Here is a 22,026-nt window from a genome sequence, read left to right on the forward strand (position 1 = left end):
TAAGGATATTAAGGTGTATGAATCCTGGTAGCATTTGTATAGGAAATATTTTATGTTAGGACACTAGGAAAACTATGCATTTGACATTACTGTTATCAGCAAAGCACCCTCTACACCGACATGATATACCTGGAAATATCAGTTTAAGATTCTCCGAACTCATTGGTCATCAATAACATCATTCTATCGAGCATAACGAGCGCTTCACGAACTTATACAACACAAATTGGCAGCTGTACCTATTAAAAAAATCACACACACACACACTCGACCAACGGGCAGAGCGCTCACCTTCTCGCTGCCGGCAAGATCCACGAGGTACAGCTTGCCAGACAGCTTCTTCTGGTTCTCCAAGTTCTCCTGCTTCACGTTGATCAGGAACACACTGTGGGAGCGAGAGCTGTGCTCGTTCATGTCTGGGGACGGGACAAACACCACCGCATGAACACAACCCCCACAGTGTAGAGAGCAACAGACAGTTCAAGGTAAATAAACACACACAACAAGAGTCCTGCTAATTTGAATTCACTGAGGTGCAGACCTGCTCGGATTACCATATTTTTGGACTAGCCTAATAATAATTTTAATGCAAAGCATGGAGTAAAATACATTTCTATAAGCATTTAGTAATCACTTAACACAACTTATATTTACAACCATTAAACACTAACATGTTAACAAAGTTGTCAACACTTCCAATTATAATTTTTAAACTATAAAAAATTAAATGATTTTAAATATTTATTTTTGTTCGTAACTCATTCGGATTAGCCAGATTTTCGGATTAGCAGGGTTCAAATTAGCGGGACTCCACTTTAGTCTAGTTTTGAAGCATAGGAAACCTTAGATAAATTCACTAGGTGACCAAAATTTGAAACTAACACCTAACACAAAAAACTATCACTTCTCGCACAACGTTGATGATTAATATATAAGTTTGATGTAGCTTAGTTTGACTAGATCACTGAAGGACAATAACATAATGTATTTGATTGTTCAGTTTTAAGTTGTTATTGAACTCTTAATCCTCATTTCTGAAGATATATGACGCCTAAAATCCTTTCACAGCAATGGAAAATGTTGAATCTCATTTTTCATTAAAAAAATGCTGGTTTTACATATAATTTCTAAGGATTGTGAAAACATTTGTAATAATGTAAGTTTCATATTGACAGGGTTTTTATTAATGATGTTTAACTGTTTTCACAAAAAACTGTATCACTTACTGGTGACCGCAATGTGCCTGTTGGCCTTCCCTTCTTCAATCACCTCGAACACTTCCTCAGGGCTCGAGACGAATCGCTCAGTCGCACCTTTCACAAACGGCACTCTGTTTTTGTCTTCATGAACGCTCAGGTTCACTTTCGATACTGGAACAAAGGAACACAGTATCCGATGAAGTATTCAGAATTCAGTATCCGATGAAGTATTCACAGTAAACCCCTATTTAACTGTAGAAACAAAACAACAAAAATTATTTGGTACAGTTAAACATCGTCTATCCGGAAAATAAAAATTCTGGATAGTATGGGTAATAAGCAAAACAAAATCCTTAAATAAGCATACTTACCATTTATTACAATAAAAAACTAAGTTTTGAATGTGGACATAATTTATAGATTAGTCACAAACTTTAATAAACAAAACATGCAAATCAGGTAAGTAGCATATTAACTCTGCTTTTTTGGTATCCATTATTCCGTTTATGTTTTACTCTGTAACTACTTTTTGGTGCAATCTTCTCTGCAAATTGTTTATTTGTTATGTGTGTAAAAATTATTTTTGGCACCAATTAAAGTATTCATCTGTGTGTTTTGTCTTTCGTCTCTATTGCGTTGTCTTTTTTGAATTTGTTGTGCCTGCTCCTTGCATCTTGTGCTGTTGGCAGGCATTTTACAAATTAAATAAATAAAAGTACCTAACGATGAAAAAATAAACTGGACATTTGAGACGAAGCCTTAAGGGCCCCGCCTACCTGGGCACACATACGGTGTGCAGAGCTTCAGGAAAAACAACACAATTTCAAAACTACTCAAGATATCCGAATGGGGCCTATTTACGAATAGCATTTAAGTGTTCGCTGAGGGCCGAAAAGTACTTTTAATTTCGGATTAAGTTTTTAAACTGTATTTTTAGAAGCGTTAAAATTGCTAAAACGTGTTTTTTCAGTGTAATTTTTAGGAATAAAACAAACAGTACAGATTCTTGAAAGCACTTAAGGGACTTGCAATAAAACCTTTATCTTCATTTCTCCGCCATATCATGTTACGGTCATTGCTCAAATTTCACAGTTATCCTGTGACGACGAGACAAATGCGCGCCAGTTCAGAGCCTCGCGCTTAGAGGCTACACCGCGCTGGAAATACCAGCGAGCGTCGCGCTTATCATCCCGCCTCACTAACACACATACACCCCTGACGAGGCGGGCCCCTTAAGTAAGTTTGCTCGCACTGCACATGATTGCCAACTGAGCAGTGTCGAAGGCGACAGGCAGGACGCGGGGTCACGTACTGTCCAGCAGGTCCCGAATCTTGTCCATGTAGATCTCGAAGTAGGACACCTTGATGTGGAACTCCAGGTTCTCCTCCATGGCGTAGATGTGGTTGAAGATGTCGTTGACGATGCGCGGGATGATGCCCTGTTTGGCCGGGTCCCCGATCACCCCCTCCATCGTGTGCGTCTTGCCCGAAGACGTCTGGCCGTACGCGAAGATGGTGCCGTTGAACCCCGACAGCACGTCTGCGAGAACAAGCCCCGCTCGCGTCAAGTGGCCGGGGCACTGTGTCACTCCCAGAACACACTCTTTCACAACATCCGTCACCATTATCCAGTAGAACTTTTTATACCCGGACCTGTTCATTAACCAAGAGCCAGGCTGTCAAAACTGCCAGCTGAAATAAATAATTTCCAAATAAGGTTTACGATTTTTCTGTTTATATATATAATCATCCTATTTAAAATGTTATTACGGCCATAAGCCATTACTGCAGTGTCCAAAATACTTTAAATCAATCTTCCTGATTGAAAAAATCTTTCAAAAAAAAAACATATGCTGTCTGTTATGACTGTACACACAACACTAATGAACAGCTGGCAATTTCAAATGTATTACCATGTATTAATTATTTATTATAAGATGTTAAAATTTAATGCACACTGAGTAACAAGTTTTTGATGCAACAATATTATAATTTTAAATATCTTTCATTACATTTTACCAAAATTTAATATCTAGAAAATTAGTTCAGCTCGTTGGTCCAAGTTGAAACCAAACAGGTATTTTTATAACTTAACATTCCTTACTGGGTACTGCCTGGTAAGGAATGTAAACAGTAGCACTGAGAGAACTGGAAGAGGGATGACAAAGTGGATTAAAAAAGCCAACGGAGTGAAGCCGGGTAGTGCATGGTCACCATTGTTATTTATTATGGTGATGGAGAGAATAATGAAAAGAGTGGAAGACAAGATTGGAGAAGGAAAGATGAAGGCTATTTGCTGATGATTTGATAATTTGGGTAGTAAAAGGAAGATGTAGTGCAAGAGCAGTTAAAGGCATGGAGTGAGAAAGTGAGGAAATGTGGTATGCAATTCAGCACTAAAAAGAGTGAAGTGACGGGCATGACAAGGAACAAAAATGAAGTTAGAAGATGCATTTAATTAGATCGTGTTGAGTTAAAACAGGAAAACATTCAAGTACCTTGAAAGTATTTGCAGGGAGAGTGGAAAAAACAAGGATAAAGTGGAAAAAACAAGGAGGAAATTGTAAGGCGAGGACAAAAAGGGGATGCAATCTACAGTATGCGAGAGATTTGGTACGGAAAAGGGAAGGTGCCATTAAAGTGCAAACAAGTGTTGTACAATACCTACTTTGTGCCCATAGTCACTTATGGAGCAGAGACTTGGACTGTAGACAAGAGAGATGCTAGGAAGAACAGAGCAATCGGAATGAAGTTTATGAGGAATATGTTGTCAGTTACGAGGGGAGACAGGATCAGGAATGAGATAGTGCAAGCAAGAGCAGAAGCGAGAATGAGATGGTATGGCCATGTCCAGAGAATGGTAAAAGAGAGGCTGCCAAGGAAAATGATGGCATTGAAGTACACGGGAAGAAGACCCCAATGAAGACCAAGGAGGAGATGAGAAGAGCAGATAGTTAAAGGATTGCAGGAGAGAAGAGAATACTGGAATAAAGTGAGAATAAGGAATGGTGGAAGGACAGAGGAAGATGAAGGCATTTTACTAGGCTGAAACAGATGATGATGATGATGGTGACCAGGTACTGCCTCAATTTAGGATTTGTACTGAGCATTATGAAAATGTTCACTTTATACAAACAAAACTATTCTTGTGGTAAAAAATACAGCAATGCTATTGATGCGCAATCACTTCTTGATATTTGGACAACCACAGGCACCTTCTCAGCTAAAACAGCTCCAATATCAATACGAATGGCATGTCAAAACTGCACAATGATCACACACTTCTGAATACATAAATATGTATCTTATGCAGAAATCAATATTTATTATTCCATAAGCTTGATGGTATTAAGTAAAGGTACCTACCTATACAGTTAGTTTAATTCCCTTGCTATGTCTCATGTTGGTTCTGTACTATTTAATAGCTTGGTTGATTAAAATAATTAATAAATTGTTTTTTTTTATTATTTAACTATACACCTGCAATTGGGCTTTCGTCCAACGGCAAGGATTCCTCCCCCTACTTTACTCTCCTATTCCCTATAGCTATCTCTGCGAGTCCTTCGCACCATTCACTTCCAATACCTTCCCCTGAAGCCCATTCCACTCTTGCTGTCCTGTCCTCACCACCAACACATGCTTTGCCCTTTAATGTTCGCCTTCACTCTCTCGGTATCTTCCACGCATAGTCTCTCCTCCCTCCTCTGTACTTACCTCTTTGCAAACCTGTCTCCCAGACTTCCCCAGCCTCCCTCCCCCCCCCCCCCCCTTCTGATCACCTTCAACAACTTCACAAGCCTTTCTACCTGCCTTTGCCTTCTCCGCACCCCAACTATCTGATCATCACTGGAGACCTGCAAAATTCACGGATTCATTGACCTCTAGGATAGACTCCACAGTCCTTTAAATACTCGGGGAAATGACACCTGTTCATTGGCTACTGACGCGTGAGACGTCTCAACTAGGCTGTCCGTAATTCAGCACTTTCTTGGTTTAGTGTTTCCCATTAGCTCACAGTTCCCCGGATAAAATGTGGGCCAATCGCAGAAGCGGTACGAAGGTATAGTTGTTTTGATGCTAGCGTATCGCGAAATGGAACCGCGAATTTTGCATGTTTCTAATCGACACCAATGGTCTCTGTGTCCCCCCCCCCCCCACCCTTCTCCTGAACATACTCATTAAAGATCTCACCACCTGCGCTGTACCTTCTCCAACTCTATTATTTCCACTAAACTGTCAAAGTTGCATCCTGTAGCATGATTACTACAGCAAAAATGGTTAAGAGTAAGAAAATGTACACACAATAAATAAAAATGAATCTGAATTAAAACATATTATGCATACGATAATAATAATAATTGATATAAAATCCAATCTCTTACTACATCTCTCGGATCCTTTCCAAACAGTTCAACTCTTGGGGGCATGGCCCCCTGACTGGTAGTACAGCCCAGACCAAGTACTTCTCAACAAGAGGTATGTTCGACTAGACATCTCTTTTTAACCTTTTGTTCTCCTTCGCGTCCGATTTACTGGCAGCAGTATGGCAGCTGACGTTCAATTTCTGGGGTAAAATTGGTTCTCTGGCACTTGGGTCATGCCTTTGATGTCCTCCCTTTCGAGCAAGAGTTGCGAGGTCAAACCATCATCATCTTTATTGTTTACAAAGAAACAAATGCACACAACCTAATATTAAGGTTGTATGACCTGTTCCACGTCACTATTTTATTTTTTTAAGTTTAACACTGTTAAACTTATAGACTTGAGCAGCTTAAATTCAACAAAATTAAAATAATATGTGTAGTGCATACTTTTTGCATAATTAGCTGTCAAAGTTTAATTTTTAACATTTTTTGTGCAGTATATGTATTAAGAGAACCAAACAAAATATATCACCAAAAAATTTTTGCTTTTAAAGGCAATGCTGGTGGCTACTGCGTGGTATGAGTTAAAATTCCTCCAGAAAAATTTATTTCATTTTATTTAGCCTTTTAAAATAATAAAAAAAATTGATTTTAAAAGGCAAGATAAATTCAAATAATTTGTTCTGAAAGAAATTAAACCATGTCACATAGCACCCAATAAAATTCACTTTAAAATTAAAAAGTCTAGGTTTTATATGTCATTTCATTCTCCTTATACATAATGCACAAAAAGGTCAAAAATGAAACTTTTTGTGAAAGTTCAAACAGCCAAAATGTCAACAACTTTGTAACAGTATGGACTGTAAATATAAAATATTGACCTGGAACAGGACTTACACCCTTAAGAGTGTTCTCTAAGAAAAAAACACATTTTCAAGGTAAACATTTATGGACAAGTATGATATTATAAATTGGGAAAAAATTGATATTTATTATTTCAGCCAATTTCCCTGTCCCATCTAACAGATTCTCCCTCTCCATTGGTCCATTAGGCAAGATAACATATAACCATTTTTTTTTATCAAAAAAAACTTCAACGAACATGCATAAAATGCCAAATTAACTTTGAAATGTTTTCCTGCCCGAAATACAGTTTGCACACTTATCATTTTCACTAAACTGCATAAGTATATAATACTGCCAGCCCAAAAAAAAAAAACTTTGTAGTACTATTTTTTTTATACCAAACTTTGAAACACAGTATTGTGATGATACAAAAGAAAGAGTATAGAAATTTGACTTTTCTTTGAATTAATACACTTTCATTTGTGTGCATTATATTGAATTAATGTTAGCAAAAATCTACTTTGGAATATTAATGACCATAAATTTATGATTAAATAACATTCTGTTTTAAGACATAAACAATTTATATTGTAAGAAAAATTAATGCTAGCCTAATATTTTATAGTTATCCACTAACATAAACTCAATTTCCCAATTTTTTCCAGGTTTTCCAGTTTTTCCATGTCTATAGGAAACCTGATTTAATATAATAATATAGTTAATTATACAGGTACCTTGTTCATGCACGAGTGATATTTATTGAAAGTAGTGGTATCTTCTCGTGAATCATGTTAACAGATTGACAGTGAGTGGTACTTTGCATTGTGGGTAAAAAAAAAAGCATGTATTGGAATGTAGGCAAGATGGCGGAAGTGTATGTAATCTTTCTAGTGTAGATGTGTGGTGAAAATACATTCGAGTAACCGGTAAAATGTGTTGTGATTTTACGTAGCTAAACAACTCATCTCATGTTAATACCAGATTTAGTTTTTATTTGCAGAAGAACGTGTCTCAGTGATCAGACCCGAGGGGTGATGGCGGCTCTAGTGTGACGGGGCAGAGCGCCTGCCGTCTGGTCTCGACACAGCTGGCCCCAACTCTAGCGGGTGGCAAAGCCACGCACTTCAGGGGACCAGAACCACAGCAAGCCTGCACTTACCTGACACAATGGACTTTGCTGCTTCATTGTAGACCTTCTCTTGCGTTGCGTTAGGTTTGAATACTTTGTCAAACAGGAATACTTTACTCTGCAAACAAATAAGTATTTTAAAAACATTAATTATACTTGCTTTCTCGAGTCACACAATAATCTTGACGTATAACTCAGAGTAAAATAATTCATTCTGGTTAGCCTAATATTAAAAAAAAATAGTTACAGTAAGCAATTACTTAAAATGCCAATACCAACATATTTAGGTACCAAAACAATAGTCAGTCTTAAGTTAACTTGATTGCTGGGATATAAATAAATAAATTACCTAACCCTAACAAGGTAAAACGAAAAACCTGTGAAAATAATTTTTTTTTTACAAAGTTTAAGCATATTGCTCATTAAAAAAAAGTTATAAAGTTTTAAATCCAGCATGTATTGTATGAAGTTAATGTACACACACATGTGCACACATGCACACACGCACATATATAAAGCACATAAAAACTAATCAAAAATTTCTGTGAACTTCAAAGAACATGCGCTTCACTTGGGCCCCGACAAGAGCCTGTGTACTGAAGAGGGGGAAGGGCTCATCGCTCGGGCGTCTGAAGCTAGACACACCGTGGGCGATCCCGGGAACACATCGCCAGCAGTTCTAATAAACGATGCCCTGCGCGAGGCTAGAAACAGTTGCACATTGCAGAACGAACATTCTGCTTGGCGTCTATCTACACATTTGTTTATTTCTGTATACACCCTTATTTACTCTATGGTTTACATGAGAGTAACGGAAGACGACAAAAAACAGCATGTCTGGTTTACACCTGTCTTTTTTTATTTGTTATCAACATTTTGGTAACACACTTTTTTATAACTGTAAAATATTAAAGCATAGAGGATACAAAATTAATTATTTATTTATTCACACATACATAAGCTCACCAGACAAAAAATTAAGTTACCCCTGGAGAAATCATTACAAGCATAATTTAATAAAGTGTAACTCCGCCTCTGGACTTGATAACCGCCTGGGTTTGGTTAGGAAGCGAGTCCACATGGTTGTGCAGGCACGATACACCCTGGTTAAGCCACTCGCCGAGGATTTTATTGTGCAATTCCACCAAATTATGCTGATGTCGGCGTTTTACCCGCTGTTCCAACATGTCCCACAGACAATCAATGGGGTTCAAGTCAAGTGATTTTGCAGGCCAATCGAGACGTAATAGGGTGGGGGGCATGTTCAAAAAACCAGTTCACATACGCATCCAGCCCGATTAACTTTGCTGTTGTCATCTTGAAAAATTTGGGGTATACTAATCATGCAGATGTTGGCAAAGGCAACACCTGTTTATTCAAAATGTTTAAATAAACATGCTGGTTCATATTAGTGGTTACCGCAGTGAGCGAGCCCAATTCATGATATGAATAAAACACCCCCAAATACTCACAGACTAACCTCCGGCTTGAACCTAACCTTGCACACATCCAGAATTAAATGCTTAATTTGGCCTTCGGTGCACACGACGACGTGAGTCATTGGAATACAGGCAAAAAAAGTGGTTCTTCGGACCACATTACATTCCGCCAGTCAGCTACTTACACGTTAGACGATTTCTAGCCCATAGGAGATGCGCAGCTTTATGTGCCTGTGTGAGCAATGGCCTCTTGCGAGGTGACCGACCCCAAATGTTCATTGCATGCAGTTCCCGTCGCAATGTTCTCTCACTACCAGGTAGGGATAGACCTTCATTCACCGACTGCATCAATTCCTGTCGGGTTTGGAAGCGATTCTGATTCACAAGCCACGAAACCCCTCTCAGTCAGGATCTTTACCGACCACAATTCGGACGACATGTTTTGTGGCCACATGTTTAACAGTGCGCTGCGAAACACCAACAAATCCAGCAACTTCACACACCGTGCGCTAATGGGCACGGTCAAACACGATTGCCCACTTTTGCCACTCTTGTCGCATCCTTACATTTATCCATGTTGACGTACACTGTCTACCTGAAACATCGTCTTATTGCTCATGTACAGGCAGTGCACGTGAGGTTGAGCAAAGGATTCATTCGCTGCGCTATATGTACAGGCTTAATGATCCTTCTGTGCTTGCACACTAGGATGACTAATTTTTTGTTTGGTGAGCTTACTATCACTTTTATTATGTCTGTATGTTTTATTTTCATACAAGGTAAAAGCTAAGAGCCATAGGTCTACCTTATATGAAATAACCAAATCAACGGACCAAAATATGCATTAGAAGGTACTATAGCAATAAATAAAATAAAAAATGTTTAATTTATTTTACACAAATTGTGTTCATAATGCCATACATGATACAATTTATAAAAAATGTTTTAAATAAAGTCCCCGCTGTCTGGTTTAGAATTTGCCACTAACCATACTCTTGCTACTGTGTACTTAGCATTTTACCACTCTGCTACAAAGACAAGGCAAAAATGTGGTATAAATTATGGGTACTCAAGGCAGTTATTATAATTTACTCAAGTACTTTTTAAGTTTCGATTATTTCTTGTTATGAGCATTGAAGTGACAAAATGTATTCCAGGATAGTTTTCCTTTCATAAAGTATCATTTTGTTTGCCAATACGCTTGGTACGTCCTCCAATTTTCACGAAAGTAATAATATACGAGTTATTGGTGCCAGACGTGGGTTCGCCATCTGGACAAAATTTCTGAAAAGTGAACTCCACACATGCACAGAAACTTTTGGCAACAGCTATGTCACGGATAGGATACCAAACTCAGTTTCCTAAAAATATGGTGCTGGCCGTGATCTATCAAAGGTTCGGGAGCAGTAAAATGTACCAGGAATATGGTTTGGATACAGCTGTAGCATATTTAACACCTAAACCCTTATTTTCTATCTTGGAATACGACGACTAAGTGTGTGATTCTTAACTTGTCTTTTTAAATACAGTCAGCAAATTCTAATTCAAATTCCCAAAACTTTAAATGTTCATTTATTATTAAATTAATTAGATTAATAACTAAAGGTTGACTGTATCTGAAACAAAGTAAATTTTTTTTTAGGTTGTGCAAAAATGAATTGCACCCCACTTGTGGATAAATGTAATGAGGATTACCATAAATGGTAAATATGTAGTTGAGAGGTATATGCGAAAAAAATGTTAAAAATCCGAAAATACCTTTATTAGATGCTCTTCAACTTCCTCTTTTCATTAAAAGCGGCGGAGGTAAGAAATTCCAAATACTTTAGGAGATATCGCCGTTCTTATTTTGCTATACAAGACCTGTGTAATCATTCCACCGTCACAATTTTTTTTATTGCCATGTGTTTGTGAATAACTAATTAATTAAAATGGTCGATTAGGTCAGGTCAGTTACATTATAAATACTTTGAAACTAAGCGTACATTAAAAATAATATGAATTAATTTAAATGGTTCTTTAGTTTTAAAGTATTTATAATGTAACTGACCTGACCTAACAAACCGGGACAAAGGATGAACAGTAACAACTCACGTAAATTTTTTTTGTTACTTATTACTTGCGCAACAATATCCGAATAACAAATAAGACTTTAAAATTAGAAACGATAAAAACTCACCTAAGTTGGAGGCGGTAATTAAACACAGTTTTAAACAATAAATGAACTAAATAATCACGTATTGGTTCATTTGAATTCTGGACTATCTTGAACAATCACGTGACATCATTCTCCAATAAAAAAAAGATACTCGTAAACAAATAACAATTCTGAACGCCACATGAATGCACTGGTATTGTGATGAAATTTAAAAACTCGATATCTCCTAAAGTATTTGGAATTTCTTATCTCCGCCACTTTTAATGAAAAGAGGACGTTGAAGAGTATATAATAAAGGTATTTTCGGATTTTTAACAGTTTTTTTTTCTCGCAAATACCGCTGAGCTACATATGATGAAATTTAAAAATTCTATATCTCCTAAAGTATTTGGAATTTCTTACCTCCGCCACTTTTAATGAAAAGAGGAAGTTAAAGAGCATAGAATAAAAGTATTTTCGGATTTTTAACATTTTTTCGCAAATACCGCCCAACTACATATTTACCCCATAAATTTAGAACATAAAAAGTGAAGTATGACAAAAAAGATTTTAGAGTGAACTTAAAATTATGTTTTATAAATTGTAGCTATGCTCTTTTTCAATTAGTTAACATTTCAAATATTAATGGACCTCATTTGCGTTTCCTGATACCTTGAAAATAAAAGTCTTTCAAACCAAGCTTTTTGTGCTACAACCACTAAGCTTATTTAAAGTACGCGGACAACATCAAATGCTAATGATCAGTTCTAACAAGATGTGTTCCACATTATTACATTTCTGTTAAATGCTCCGTTTGCCTGAATTTATGCACTGATAATGCATTAATGTTTTCATTAGCGTAATACACATTAAGAAGTGAGAAAAATTTAGCAGTGACATTATGTTAATTTGGTGCTTAATGACAACATGATCAGTACTAACAGTATTTATCAGAATGTACACTCTTTGATAACGATGTAAAGGCTAGACATGCTGAAACACTTTTAACCTCACTTATGGAATAACTGACAATATATCACAAAAGTTCCTGAAAGTGAGATAAGAAAGTTTTGAATGCATTTTCATAAAAACAAAAGTAACTGAAATAGTGTACACAACCCAACACATTTTATGACTTTCCTTGGATACCGTCCAGGTGACCTTTAGTGACATTTAAGGTTCTACCCCAGTGACTTTGGAGTGTGCTGAGTTCATTGGCATTTATGGCATACATTAGCTTGGCAAGTTTCACGCCAATTTACCGTAAACTGCTCCTAGTGAGTCGTATTATCTGCAAAATTTTTAGGTGCTTTCTGTATTTTACAGGTTCTGTTGACACACACTAATGCAATGAGTCTATGCAACAAAATACAACTGCAATATGCATAGATCTTTTGAAAAAGATATGTTGGCATAGCAGCTAAGGGATATAAATTCAAAAGCGGTAGGTTGAACATCACAAATTCAAAAGTGGTAGCTTGTGTGTCACTATCCAGGGTGACTACTCCAACCCTAGAATAAAATTCCTGGGTATTTCCAGGTTTTCCAGAAATTTATTTTCATTTTTCCAGAATATTTAACTCATTTTCTATACGAAGTCTATGCGTTCTTTGTAATACTAAATTATACTTAAAATTTAAATTTACTTCCAAGCCTGCCTACGTAAACATATCCTAACAAAATGCTGAATTACGTTACTTTCCGCGCAAATGCACATTGCAGATACAATGATATTGGTACATTAGATGAAGTGTTGCCAACTATTGACAAGATAAAAGTTTACACCTAAAAAAGTATTAGCTGTTATAAAACCAACAACAATTAGTTAAAATATATACCGTATGAAAATTTAATAAACTGAATCCATAAATTATCCAATGAATAAAATATTAAACTTCATTTTTTTTTTAAGAAAATTGGAATTACGCACGGTAAACAATCTTAATTCTGCTGTGCTCTGGCGTCAGGTTCTGAAAACGTTTCTCTAAGCGTCACAGTCACACACGTAAACATGAATGGCGTCAGGATTGCCGATCACGCTTTCGTCTGTGGATGCTGACTCTCCCATGTCGTCTCTTGTTCTAAAAATAAATATTTATTACACAATCCATTGCTATTTAATATATATTCAATATCAATATCAATTGCAGATGTACATAATCAACGACTTTAACGTTAGACGATAATTACAATATGGAAGAATAGCGAATCTCCCAAGGGGTGAATAAATTCCTGGGTATTTCCAGTATTTTTCCAGAGGCAAAATATTCCTGGGTAATTCCAGGTTTTCCCGAATTTCCCGACCAATCGTCACCCTGCTATCACATAAATAAATACAAGACATCAGTGTTTTTCGACCCACTCAATCCATTATGACAGTTTTCTAGGCGCAAGGATACATCCTTTACCAATGCAGCATTATCCAAGATTCTTCACTATTTTCAGGCAAATTATTAATTTGTGTGTGCCAACTTGATTAATTTTCAGTTATAAACAATATAAAAACAGAACAGCAGTCAACTAGATTAATAAACAACTACCGTCACATTTGTTCTAAAAGAGAGTTCCACAAGCCCATAAAAGGGCATGTAAAAGATCCATGTAATGAGGCAAGTGATTCATCCTTCCACAAAAGGCCGCATTTGTGATCCTCTTAATATCCTTGTACCTATGTATTCAGAGGGCCAACATAAATGGCTGACCTATAAGATCAACTTTGTAAACTGTGTAGTTTAGCGATTCTTTTGAAAAACAGTATAAAGTAGATTAAAAAGTTTTACTCCACATCTACAAAATAATAATTTGTTAGTTTCCTGCAAGGTGTTGATATAAGTAACAACTTTTTAACCATGAATTTTTATAATACGGAACTTTTTCCTTATTTACAACAAACACATTTGTCCATATTTACATACGTATAGTGGTCACATGATGCCTTTGTTCATGCAGTTACACTGCCAAGATCTGTCTAGCACTAATTTATGATATTTTGATATTCGTATATACTGTGTTATTATTTTCCGTCAATTTTGTTGCACTTATTGTCATTTTAATTTGAAATATGCAGAATTATCTAGTTTTGTGGGCCAAACGAGGAACATTAGCTCAAAAATACCTTTTCTTTTCCAGAAAAGAAGCAATTATAAAAAATTACCTTGTACTTTAATAAAAATAACCTTAGATTGAAATGAATACCAATTCAAAGTTTCTAGGTTATGGTAGGTATTATCTGATTCAGTCGAATAGTCCAACTTCTCATTATCAATTGACTAGTTCTGTGGGGTGAGTTAAGACTAAATACACCAGTTATTTTGGTCAGACAAATGATGGTCATCATAAAAGTGATTAATTTTATTCTCTTTAAGCACCATTGCAAATCTGCAAGTTCTTGCACGTACCTGCTTGTTTTACATAGTTAATCTAATTTGAAGCTCTGCTAGTCAGGTTTGCTGAGGTCCCCTATAATTTACTAACCATTCTCGAATAAATTATATATTTACTTATTTATTTCCCAGCATAATCATAATCTCATGTATGAAGTTCCCTTAACTAGACTTTCGCTACAACACTCAAGAATCAACTAACTCATGTAGGCCCTACCACTAGGAACATTAGAATGTATATATACATATATATGTATACACACACACACCTAGGTGTAGCATGCATTTGTGAGTTTAAACATTTGTAAAGAGTAAAAGCATTTACAGTAGATATGACATAAATCAGAATTTAACGAAGTACACTCAGGCACAGATGAAACATTTTTGGACGGATTCACACCTAAGTATTTACATACAGGATCAAGTATGTTTATTTACAACACAATTAAAAATTATTCATAGTTGTTAGGTAGTGACTACGTGTATAAACGCTAAGCAAAATTGGGCTACTCGCTCGAAGACAAAAGACATGCAAGTAGAACACGAATTCTTCATGGCCACAACCAAGCAGAAATTTAAAAATATATATTAACTTACCCCTATAGATATACAGTTGTCATCTGAGCCAGAGGGAAATTTACAGATGAATTTCGAACCAGCTTTTTCTTCGGAGTCGTTTAATGGCCTGAAACGGCAAACTACTCTGATGCTATCCTCTGCAGCTATTTCACGAACAGGCGGTTCGGCAGACATTTTCTCGGCGTCTACAATATGCGGTGCTAAAATCTACAGAAAACTGGAACTTAAAACCGTGCGCTCATTACTGTTTAAACGAAGAATTAAAAACCCCATCAAGATTATTGACAACTTCCACAAAAATGGCTACCATTCGTCCTACGCTGGGGGCCCGTCCAGCTGACTGGAAAGATTAATTGGAAAGTCACATTAAAGTTGATTTTAAAACAGAATTCAGCACGAAACCTAAACGACGCTGTTGTAGTTATCGCGGCACTACGTGGTAGCTTAAGACACTTGACGGGAACGAATCAAGGTAGCACTTTCCTAAATACGTTCTAAAATGAATGCTGCCCACACTACCGCAATCTACGTGCGGTGCAGTTTGACGGGGACGGTAGCGTGACGTCATCGCTCTTGAGACCATGCGCGGTGCTATTGATCTGTGGGCCCGATTGTGCTCAGTAGCTCCGCAATTTTTGGGGTCAAGTTGGTTCAGCTTAGGCCAACAAGTTGCTTATGTTTATATTTGAATAATATCTCTGTGCATATTTATCAAATAAAACAGTTTTTAAGTAAGGTTATGTAAATTGTAGTGCTACGTAACATGTTAGCACGAGAAAAATTTTAAAACATGCATTTGGATAATAATCGAAGTAAAACACATTTGTAAAAAAATAACTATGGGCTATTTCATAAAATAAAATAAAAATTAGGCACGTTATTCACCCGGGTATCTATAAATAACAATTGACGCATAAAATTTACAGTGATGCTGCAATTCTCCGTTTCTGTCAGTGAGTCACGGGAGATGATTTCTTTATATAAATCAAAAAGCTGTTTTTAACTGAATTTCATGATTTCAGAATTTTGCAATACGTACTTATGTGATACATAACATAAGCACTTAGATGCCGAAATAACTCACAACACTATGTGTGCGCGTGTGCGTCCGTGTGCATCTGCGTATGTGTGTAAAATTGAAAATATAAAAAAATTGCTTTCATCCATGTCCAAATTAATATTTAAATCCTTATTTTAAAAGGCGAGAAAAAAAAACTACTCAGAAAGCATTTATTTACAATTTCAGCATGTTTGTTTACAATATAATAGTTGGCTTGGCAGGTTTTTTTTCATATACCTGGACTAGACTTAGGGAAATTAATATTGACTTATTTTCTTCTGAGTCCTTCAAAAAATTAAGTGCTATTAATTTACAAAGAATACCCAAAAAAAAAGTGTAATAATTTTGCCGACATATGCGTAGCGTAAAACATTTTTGCGACATAAGCGCTTAATGATCGGGAATTATAGTTTCGCAACGTGAGAGAACACTATGTTTCTCTTCTCACATATTATATCCGCGACCGGAATAGTCTTGCTTGCGCCTGGAAGGTACGCTACCCGCTCACCGCAGCCGCGAACAAGGCGGCAGATGCCCAGGCGTTCCGATCAGTGTTGCCAGCCACTGATTTTTCCCCCTAGATTTGGTCAGTGGGTTAGTGGTTTATCCGTCCGTTTTCAAAAGCTTAGTCAGACAGATTTATTTAAATTCGGGCGGGATTTTTTAGTTGGTTTCACCGAATGTTGTAAAAATAATTGTAATAAGTATCAGAATTTTCATGGTAGATACAATGACCATCTGCTGTGTGGTACACAATAAAAAAAAATCATTTTGCATTTCTATTTATATTCTAATAAAGCAGAAATATAATTTTAGATTTACATTTTTAGTTTTTCATTGCTGTAACAGCACCCTTTGTGAGGGGGCTTTCTTCGTTATCTGAAGCCACCATTGTTTCCTCTGGACGAAAAGCGATAGGGTGTAGGATTCGGGATTTGGCAAGAGAGAGGTTCGGGGTTGGATTGTGCAGCGAGTTCGTGATTCTCGTACTTGCCATTCAAGTAACGCCGCTTATTCGCTCAACAATGCTCTGCCCTGTACATGGACGGGTTCGCTGGCTGCTCCTGCTCCAGCAGAGACTCGAACACAGGACCACAGCTCGTGGCCTGCTGGACTCGACTCCCGCTGGTCTTTGAGGGACATAATATCATCTCTGCGCGACTGCTTATTGCTGGCCCGGGAACAACCGTCCCTGGAGCTCGCTAACCTCACACTGTCAACTCTACCGATCCCGCGGCACCAGTAGATAACTAACTGCTCCCTGATGATGGCGAATGCAATGTCGACCGATAACAATTGACGCAGAAAATTTACCGCGATGCTGCAATTCTCCGTTTCTGTCAGTGAGTCAGGGGAGATGGTTTCTTTATATAAAACAAAAAGCTGTTTTCAACTGAATTTCATGATTTCCGAATTTTGCAATATGTACATTATACATAGCATAAGCACGTTAGATGCCGAAATAACTCACAACACTATGTGTGTGCGTGTGCGTCCGTGTGCATCTGTGTATGTGTGTAAAATTGAAAATATAAAAAAAAATTAGTGTTCATCCAGTATAAATTAATATTTAAATCCTTATTTAAAAAGGCGAGAAAAAGCAGCTCAGAAAGCATTTATTTACAATTTCAGCATGTTTGTTTACAATATAATAGTTGGCTTGGCAGGTTTTTTTTTTTTCATATACCTGGACTAGACTTAGGGAAATTAATATTGATTTTTTTCTTCTGAGTCCTTCAAAAAATTAAGTGCTATTTATTTACAAAGAATACCAAAAAAAAAAAAAAAAAGTGAAAGAATTTTGCTGACATATGCGTAGCGTAAGACATTTTTGCGACATAAGCTTAATAATGATCGGGAATAATAGTTTCGCAACGTGAGAGAACACTATGTTCGGTGAATAATTCGCCAAGGACAAGGCTACAACCCAGAAAGCCAAGCTACTTCAGACAATGGCCGTGAAAGCAGCCTGCAAACATTATATTTATTTGTAGTTATTTAAATTTTTTAATATATCGCAATTTCGTTAGTACGCAAAAAAAAAATTACCAGTTTTCAAATATTTGACGATATACATGTATGTATCTTTCAATACTTATAATCCAGTTCATTTTCTTTCCAACAGATGTATATTGTGTTCAAACAACTACCATGTTCAAGTAAATAATCTATAGTGCGAATTGGTCTGCCAGTTTAGCGCCCTCCCGAAATGCGGCGCTCGCAGGGGCGTAGGAACCGGGGAGGGGGGGGGGGACAGGGGGACGTGTCCCCCTGAACTTTTTGGGTGGAGGGGACTGTCCCCCCCCCCCCTAACTTTCTAAACCGTGATATTTTTATTTTATAATATTATTCTGCTCAACTTTATTTGTAATTTCTTCACTCTCAAATTTAACTTAAGGAAACAATAATAATTTTAACATCGATGTACCCAATGGTTAGATACAAAAACGGCTTAAAAAGCGCTATTTTGCACTTTTAAAATCAAAATTTTCCGGCGGAGGACCCCCGGACCCCCCGTCTTAGTAAGAGGGGAATCGGTTTACATGACATCAAAATCATTATTTGTCTCCCCCCCCCCCCCAACTTTACGAACACAGCTACGCCAATGCGGCGCCCGGTACACAACTCCCGTCTGCTGCCCCCGCTAGTTTCTAGTTTCGTGCTTCAACGCCCCCCCCCCCCCCCCCAACACAGAAGGCATGGTTTGGGGTCGCCGCGAGGCGGCCTGCCGGAGACTTTCACCCCTCCCCTCCCCCAACAAGATCCTTATCAAGCAAGCAAACACGCGCGAGGACGACGCCGGGGTATTCCTCCCCCCACCCCCCTTGAGAAGGTTGGCCGGCCCAACGCCGCGGGCGATAAGTCGGCCACACCCTCGCACCTGGCCGTGGAGAGGGGGAGGAACAGGGGGGGAGGGGATTATCGATCTCGAAGCTTAGTCCGAGCTTTGAATATATATACTGTATAGAAGTCGCCAGCCCAGGTTAAAATTTCTAATACGGTTTTGAGGTAGTTGGTTAATTCACCGCCGCAATCGCCACCATCTCTAGCGCATCGACTTGTGGTGGTCCCTAGCGTACAAGTGTCGAACTCTTCAAACACCCCTTCCCCCTCCTGTTGAACGACGTTGAGCTGCAGTGAATGATGGATGAGGGGTGCGGGGAATGACAGCGGGCGACAGAGCTGCCCTCTAACGTGTAAATAACAACTAAGACGATACAGGGCGTTACGGCAGCGCATTGCAGCGGTGAAGTTCCCAAGCTGCTCATCATACGCTTTTGAAAAACGTAGAGTAAATCCTATCCACTCGCGACTTCTATACTGTATATATATTCAAAGGTCCGAGTCATGTAACCACTCGTAACATCAGACACTTCTCTCAATAGTCAGTGTGCGGATACAAGAATTTACTTCGGGAGGGCTGTTGGAAAATAAAATTAAAATTATAATGTTTGCATTAAAAAAAAAAAATTAACGTCAACAACAAGGGGGTTTGAACGATATTACAATAATCATCATTCTCAACATGCATCACTGCCTTCGTGGCTTGTGATTCCGGGTGTTAAAACAATTCACCTTGCATCACGCTAAATAACATTTTCTTGTTATGACGTTACCTGTTATACCTTTCCCTTGCGTCCACCGCTATCAATAGTAGTACCAATACTATCTATTGAGGGAATATTTATGTTATTTAAGTTATTTAAATTCATATGTTATATTTTTATTTCACATAAAAGGTCATTTAAAACAATGTATGCATTTAATTCCACAAGTTTGTAAATATTCCAAGTGTAATCTCAGACTCGTCTGAAGTCATGTTTTGCAACTGCAGCCTTCCTTTGTACGATAACCCTTTTCCGAAATATCTTCCTGGCGCCGCCCTTGCTGTCATTTGCAAAGCAATGCGGGATGTTTGGCCCGGGCAACCGCACGAGGGTTTTCTGAAAACACTGTCGACAGAGCAACAGCGGCAGAAGGACACGCAAGCCAGCTTAATTACTTTTGAGAACTGTCAGATTTGAGACACGGGCTTTACCGGCATGCCGTGCATGCAGGGGCGTAGCCAGGGGGGGGGGGGGTTAGGGGTTCAACCCCTCCCCCCCCCCCCTTTGCATCAAATCTTTAATTAATTCCTTATTCATCACTCAAACAAATTTCATATTTAAATTAATAAAATTTTTACCATTATAATATTTAAATTTAAGAACCGAAAACTGCTAAAATAGCAATATTTTACACCTTAAAATCCTAATTTTTTCCGGGGGGACCCCCCGCTTAATACGGGGGGGGGGGGGCATACTTCTTAACACCCCCCATACACAAATCCTGGCTACGCCACTGCGTGCATGTCCCCCGCAAGGGTGGGACTGTGTGGACCCCTGGGTCCCCTCCAGGCCCGGGCCCAGCCCCGTTTATTTTTAAATGTTTAACTATTATTTTGTTTACAAACTAGAAAAACCTATTAAGTATATTATAAACGAAACTTAGTTTGGACTTACAAAATAGTAACAATAATATTATACCCTGCATTTTCAGGTTAGATATTCTAAAAAAAAAGTGTAGGTAAGAAATAACTATGCAATTATAATGTAGCACGTGACTGTCGAATAAAAGGGGGGGGGGGACGTCTCCGATCCTGGGTCCAGGGACCGCAATCGACTGTGGGGGTCATGGCCTGTGGCGTCTGGCGACATGAGGGCGTAAGTGCTCTGCAGACACAGCTCCCGGTCAGGGCCGTCGAAGGGAAGAGAATACTGTGCCCCCCCCCCCTCCTTTTATTTCAATGTGCAACTTTCCAGACTCCCGCAATGAAGAATTTTAAAAATACTTGAGCGAGTCTTTCAGTACTCGCCAGAGATGTTTATCATCTAACCTCGGTAACGAGCAAATTCACGTGTTCTCTTGTTGAAAACACACAACACAAAACTCGGACACGAAATTCAACGTAATTTAAAAAAATAATAATAATAACAGAGCGTGATAGATACACGCAAATTACGTTTGCAAATAGATTTCTAGACGTAAATCACACATTTTTTGGACAGACTTCAACGGGATAAACATTCGTTAGTTGTTTATAGCATTGCCAAAAAAATTTTTATAAACGTCGCGAAAATTCATTGGTTGATATTAACAGTAAGATTTCAATTAATCGTAAACCCATTTCGCACAGGTAAGTGCACACGGCCGTGTGAATTGTCTGCTGTGAACTCGCTTGTGTGTGTCTGTGTTTTTTTTTTAATTGTTGAACCCAGCCTTAGAGCTTTTGCGTCCAGCCAAGCGGTTAACGGCACGTATGTGTGTTTGAAAGCAGTCCCCAGCAGCGAAGCCCGCTGTGTCAACAGCTCCCGACACAACAAGCCCACGCCTGCAGCGCCCCACAAGGCCCCGCGCCACGCTAGCCCCGTGCAGGGGGGGGAAGCCTTTTTTCACAGACGAGAGAGCCACACCCGAAGTTCCCCGAAGTTCATGCTCGCTTTTTTTCTTCCGTGCCACAAAACAGGTGTATTTATTTGGGATGTAGCTTACTCATACATCATACGCCGTTCTATCTCATTGTATAAACCGGTGTGGCATTAAATTTTGCGGTCGATTAGGATAGGTTAGCTACATTATAAATACTTGAAAACATTGTGGATGGTTGGTTATATTAGGTAAGTATAGCTACATTAAAAATACTGTAAAATAATTTTATGGTTGCTTAGCAAATAACTTTTTTAATATGTAGCTATCCAGCGCTAGGAATCCGTTTACATGATTTCACAGTATCTTTAATGTAGTTATCCTAACCAAATCAACCGACCACAATGTTTTGTCTTTCCTTTTATCAACACCGCCATATTTATTCACAATGAACAACAAAAAAAAACCCGAAGATGCACGATCG

The 22,026-nt window shown here is 38.1% G+C and overlaps 1 protein-coding gene across 2 annotated transcripts in view; it reads right to left on the reverse strand.

Moving 5' to 3' along the window:
- LOC134536964 (kinesin heavy chain) overlaps window positions 1-15,630 on the reverse strand; it is a 46,078-nt gene extending 30,448 nt beyond the window's left edge. For both annotated transcript variants that reach the window (XM_063377078.1, XM_063377077.1), the window contains exons 1-5: window positions 15,095-15,630; window positions 7,569-7,656; window positions 2,512-2,739; window positions 1,227-1,370; window positions 292-416 (exon numbers count right to left, since the gene is read on the reverse strand). In XM_063377078.1, the coding sequence (XP_063233148.1) occupies window positions 292-416; window positions 1,227-1,370; window positions 2,512-2,739; window positions 7,569-7,656; window positions 15,095-15,250 (741 nt within the window). In that variant the 5' untranslated portion in view covers window positions 15,251-15,630. The remainder of the gene's footprint in view (window positions 1-291; window positions 417-1,226; window positions 1,371-2,511; window positions 2,740-7,568; window positions 7,657-15,094) is intronic.
- Between the last annotated feature and the right edge of the window lie 6,396 nt (window positions 15,631-22,026).

The sequence above is a fragment of the Bacillus rossius genome, chromosome 11 (assembly GCF_032445375.1).
Source record: "Bacillus rossius redtenbacheri isolate Brsri chromosome 11, Brsri_v3, whole genome shotgun sequence".
In the NCBI taxonomy this organism is placed as follows: Eukaryota; Metazoa; Arthropoda; class Insecta; order Phasmatodea; family Bacillidae; genus Bacillus; species Bacillus rossius.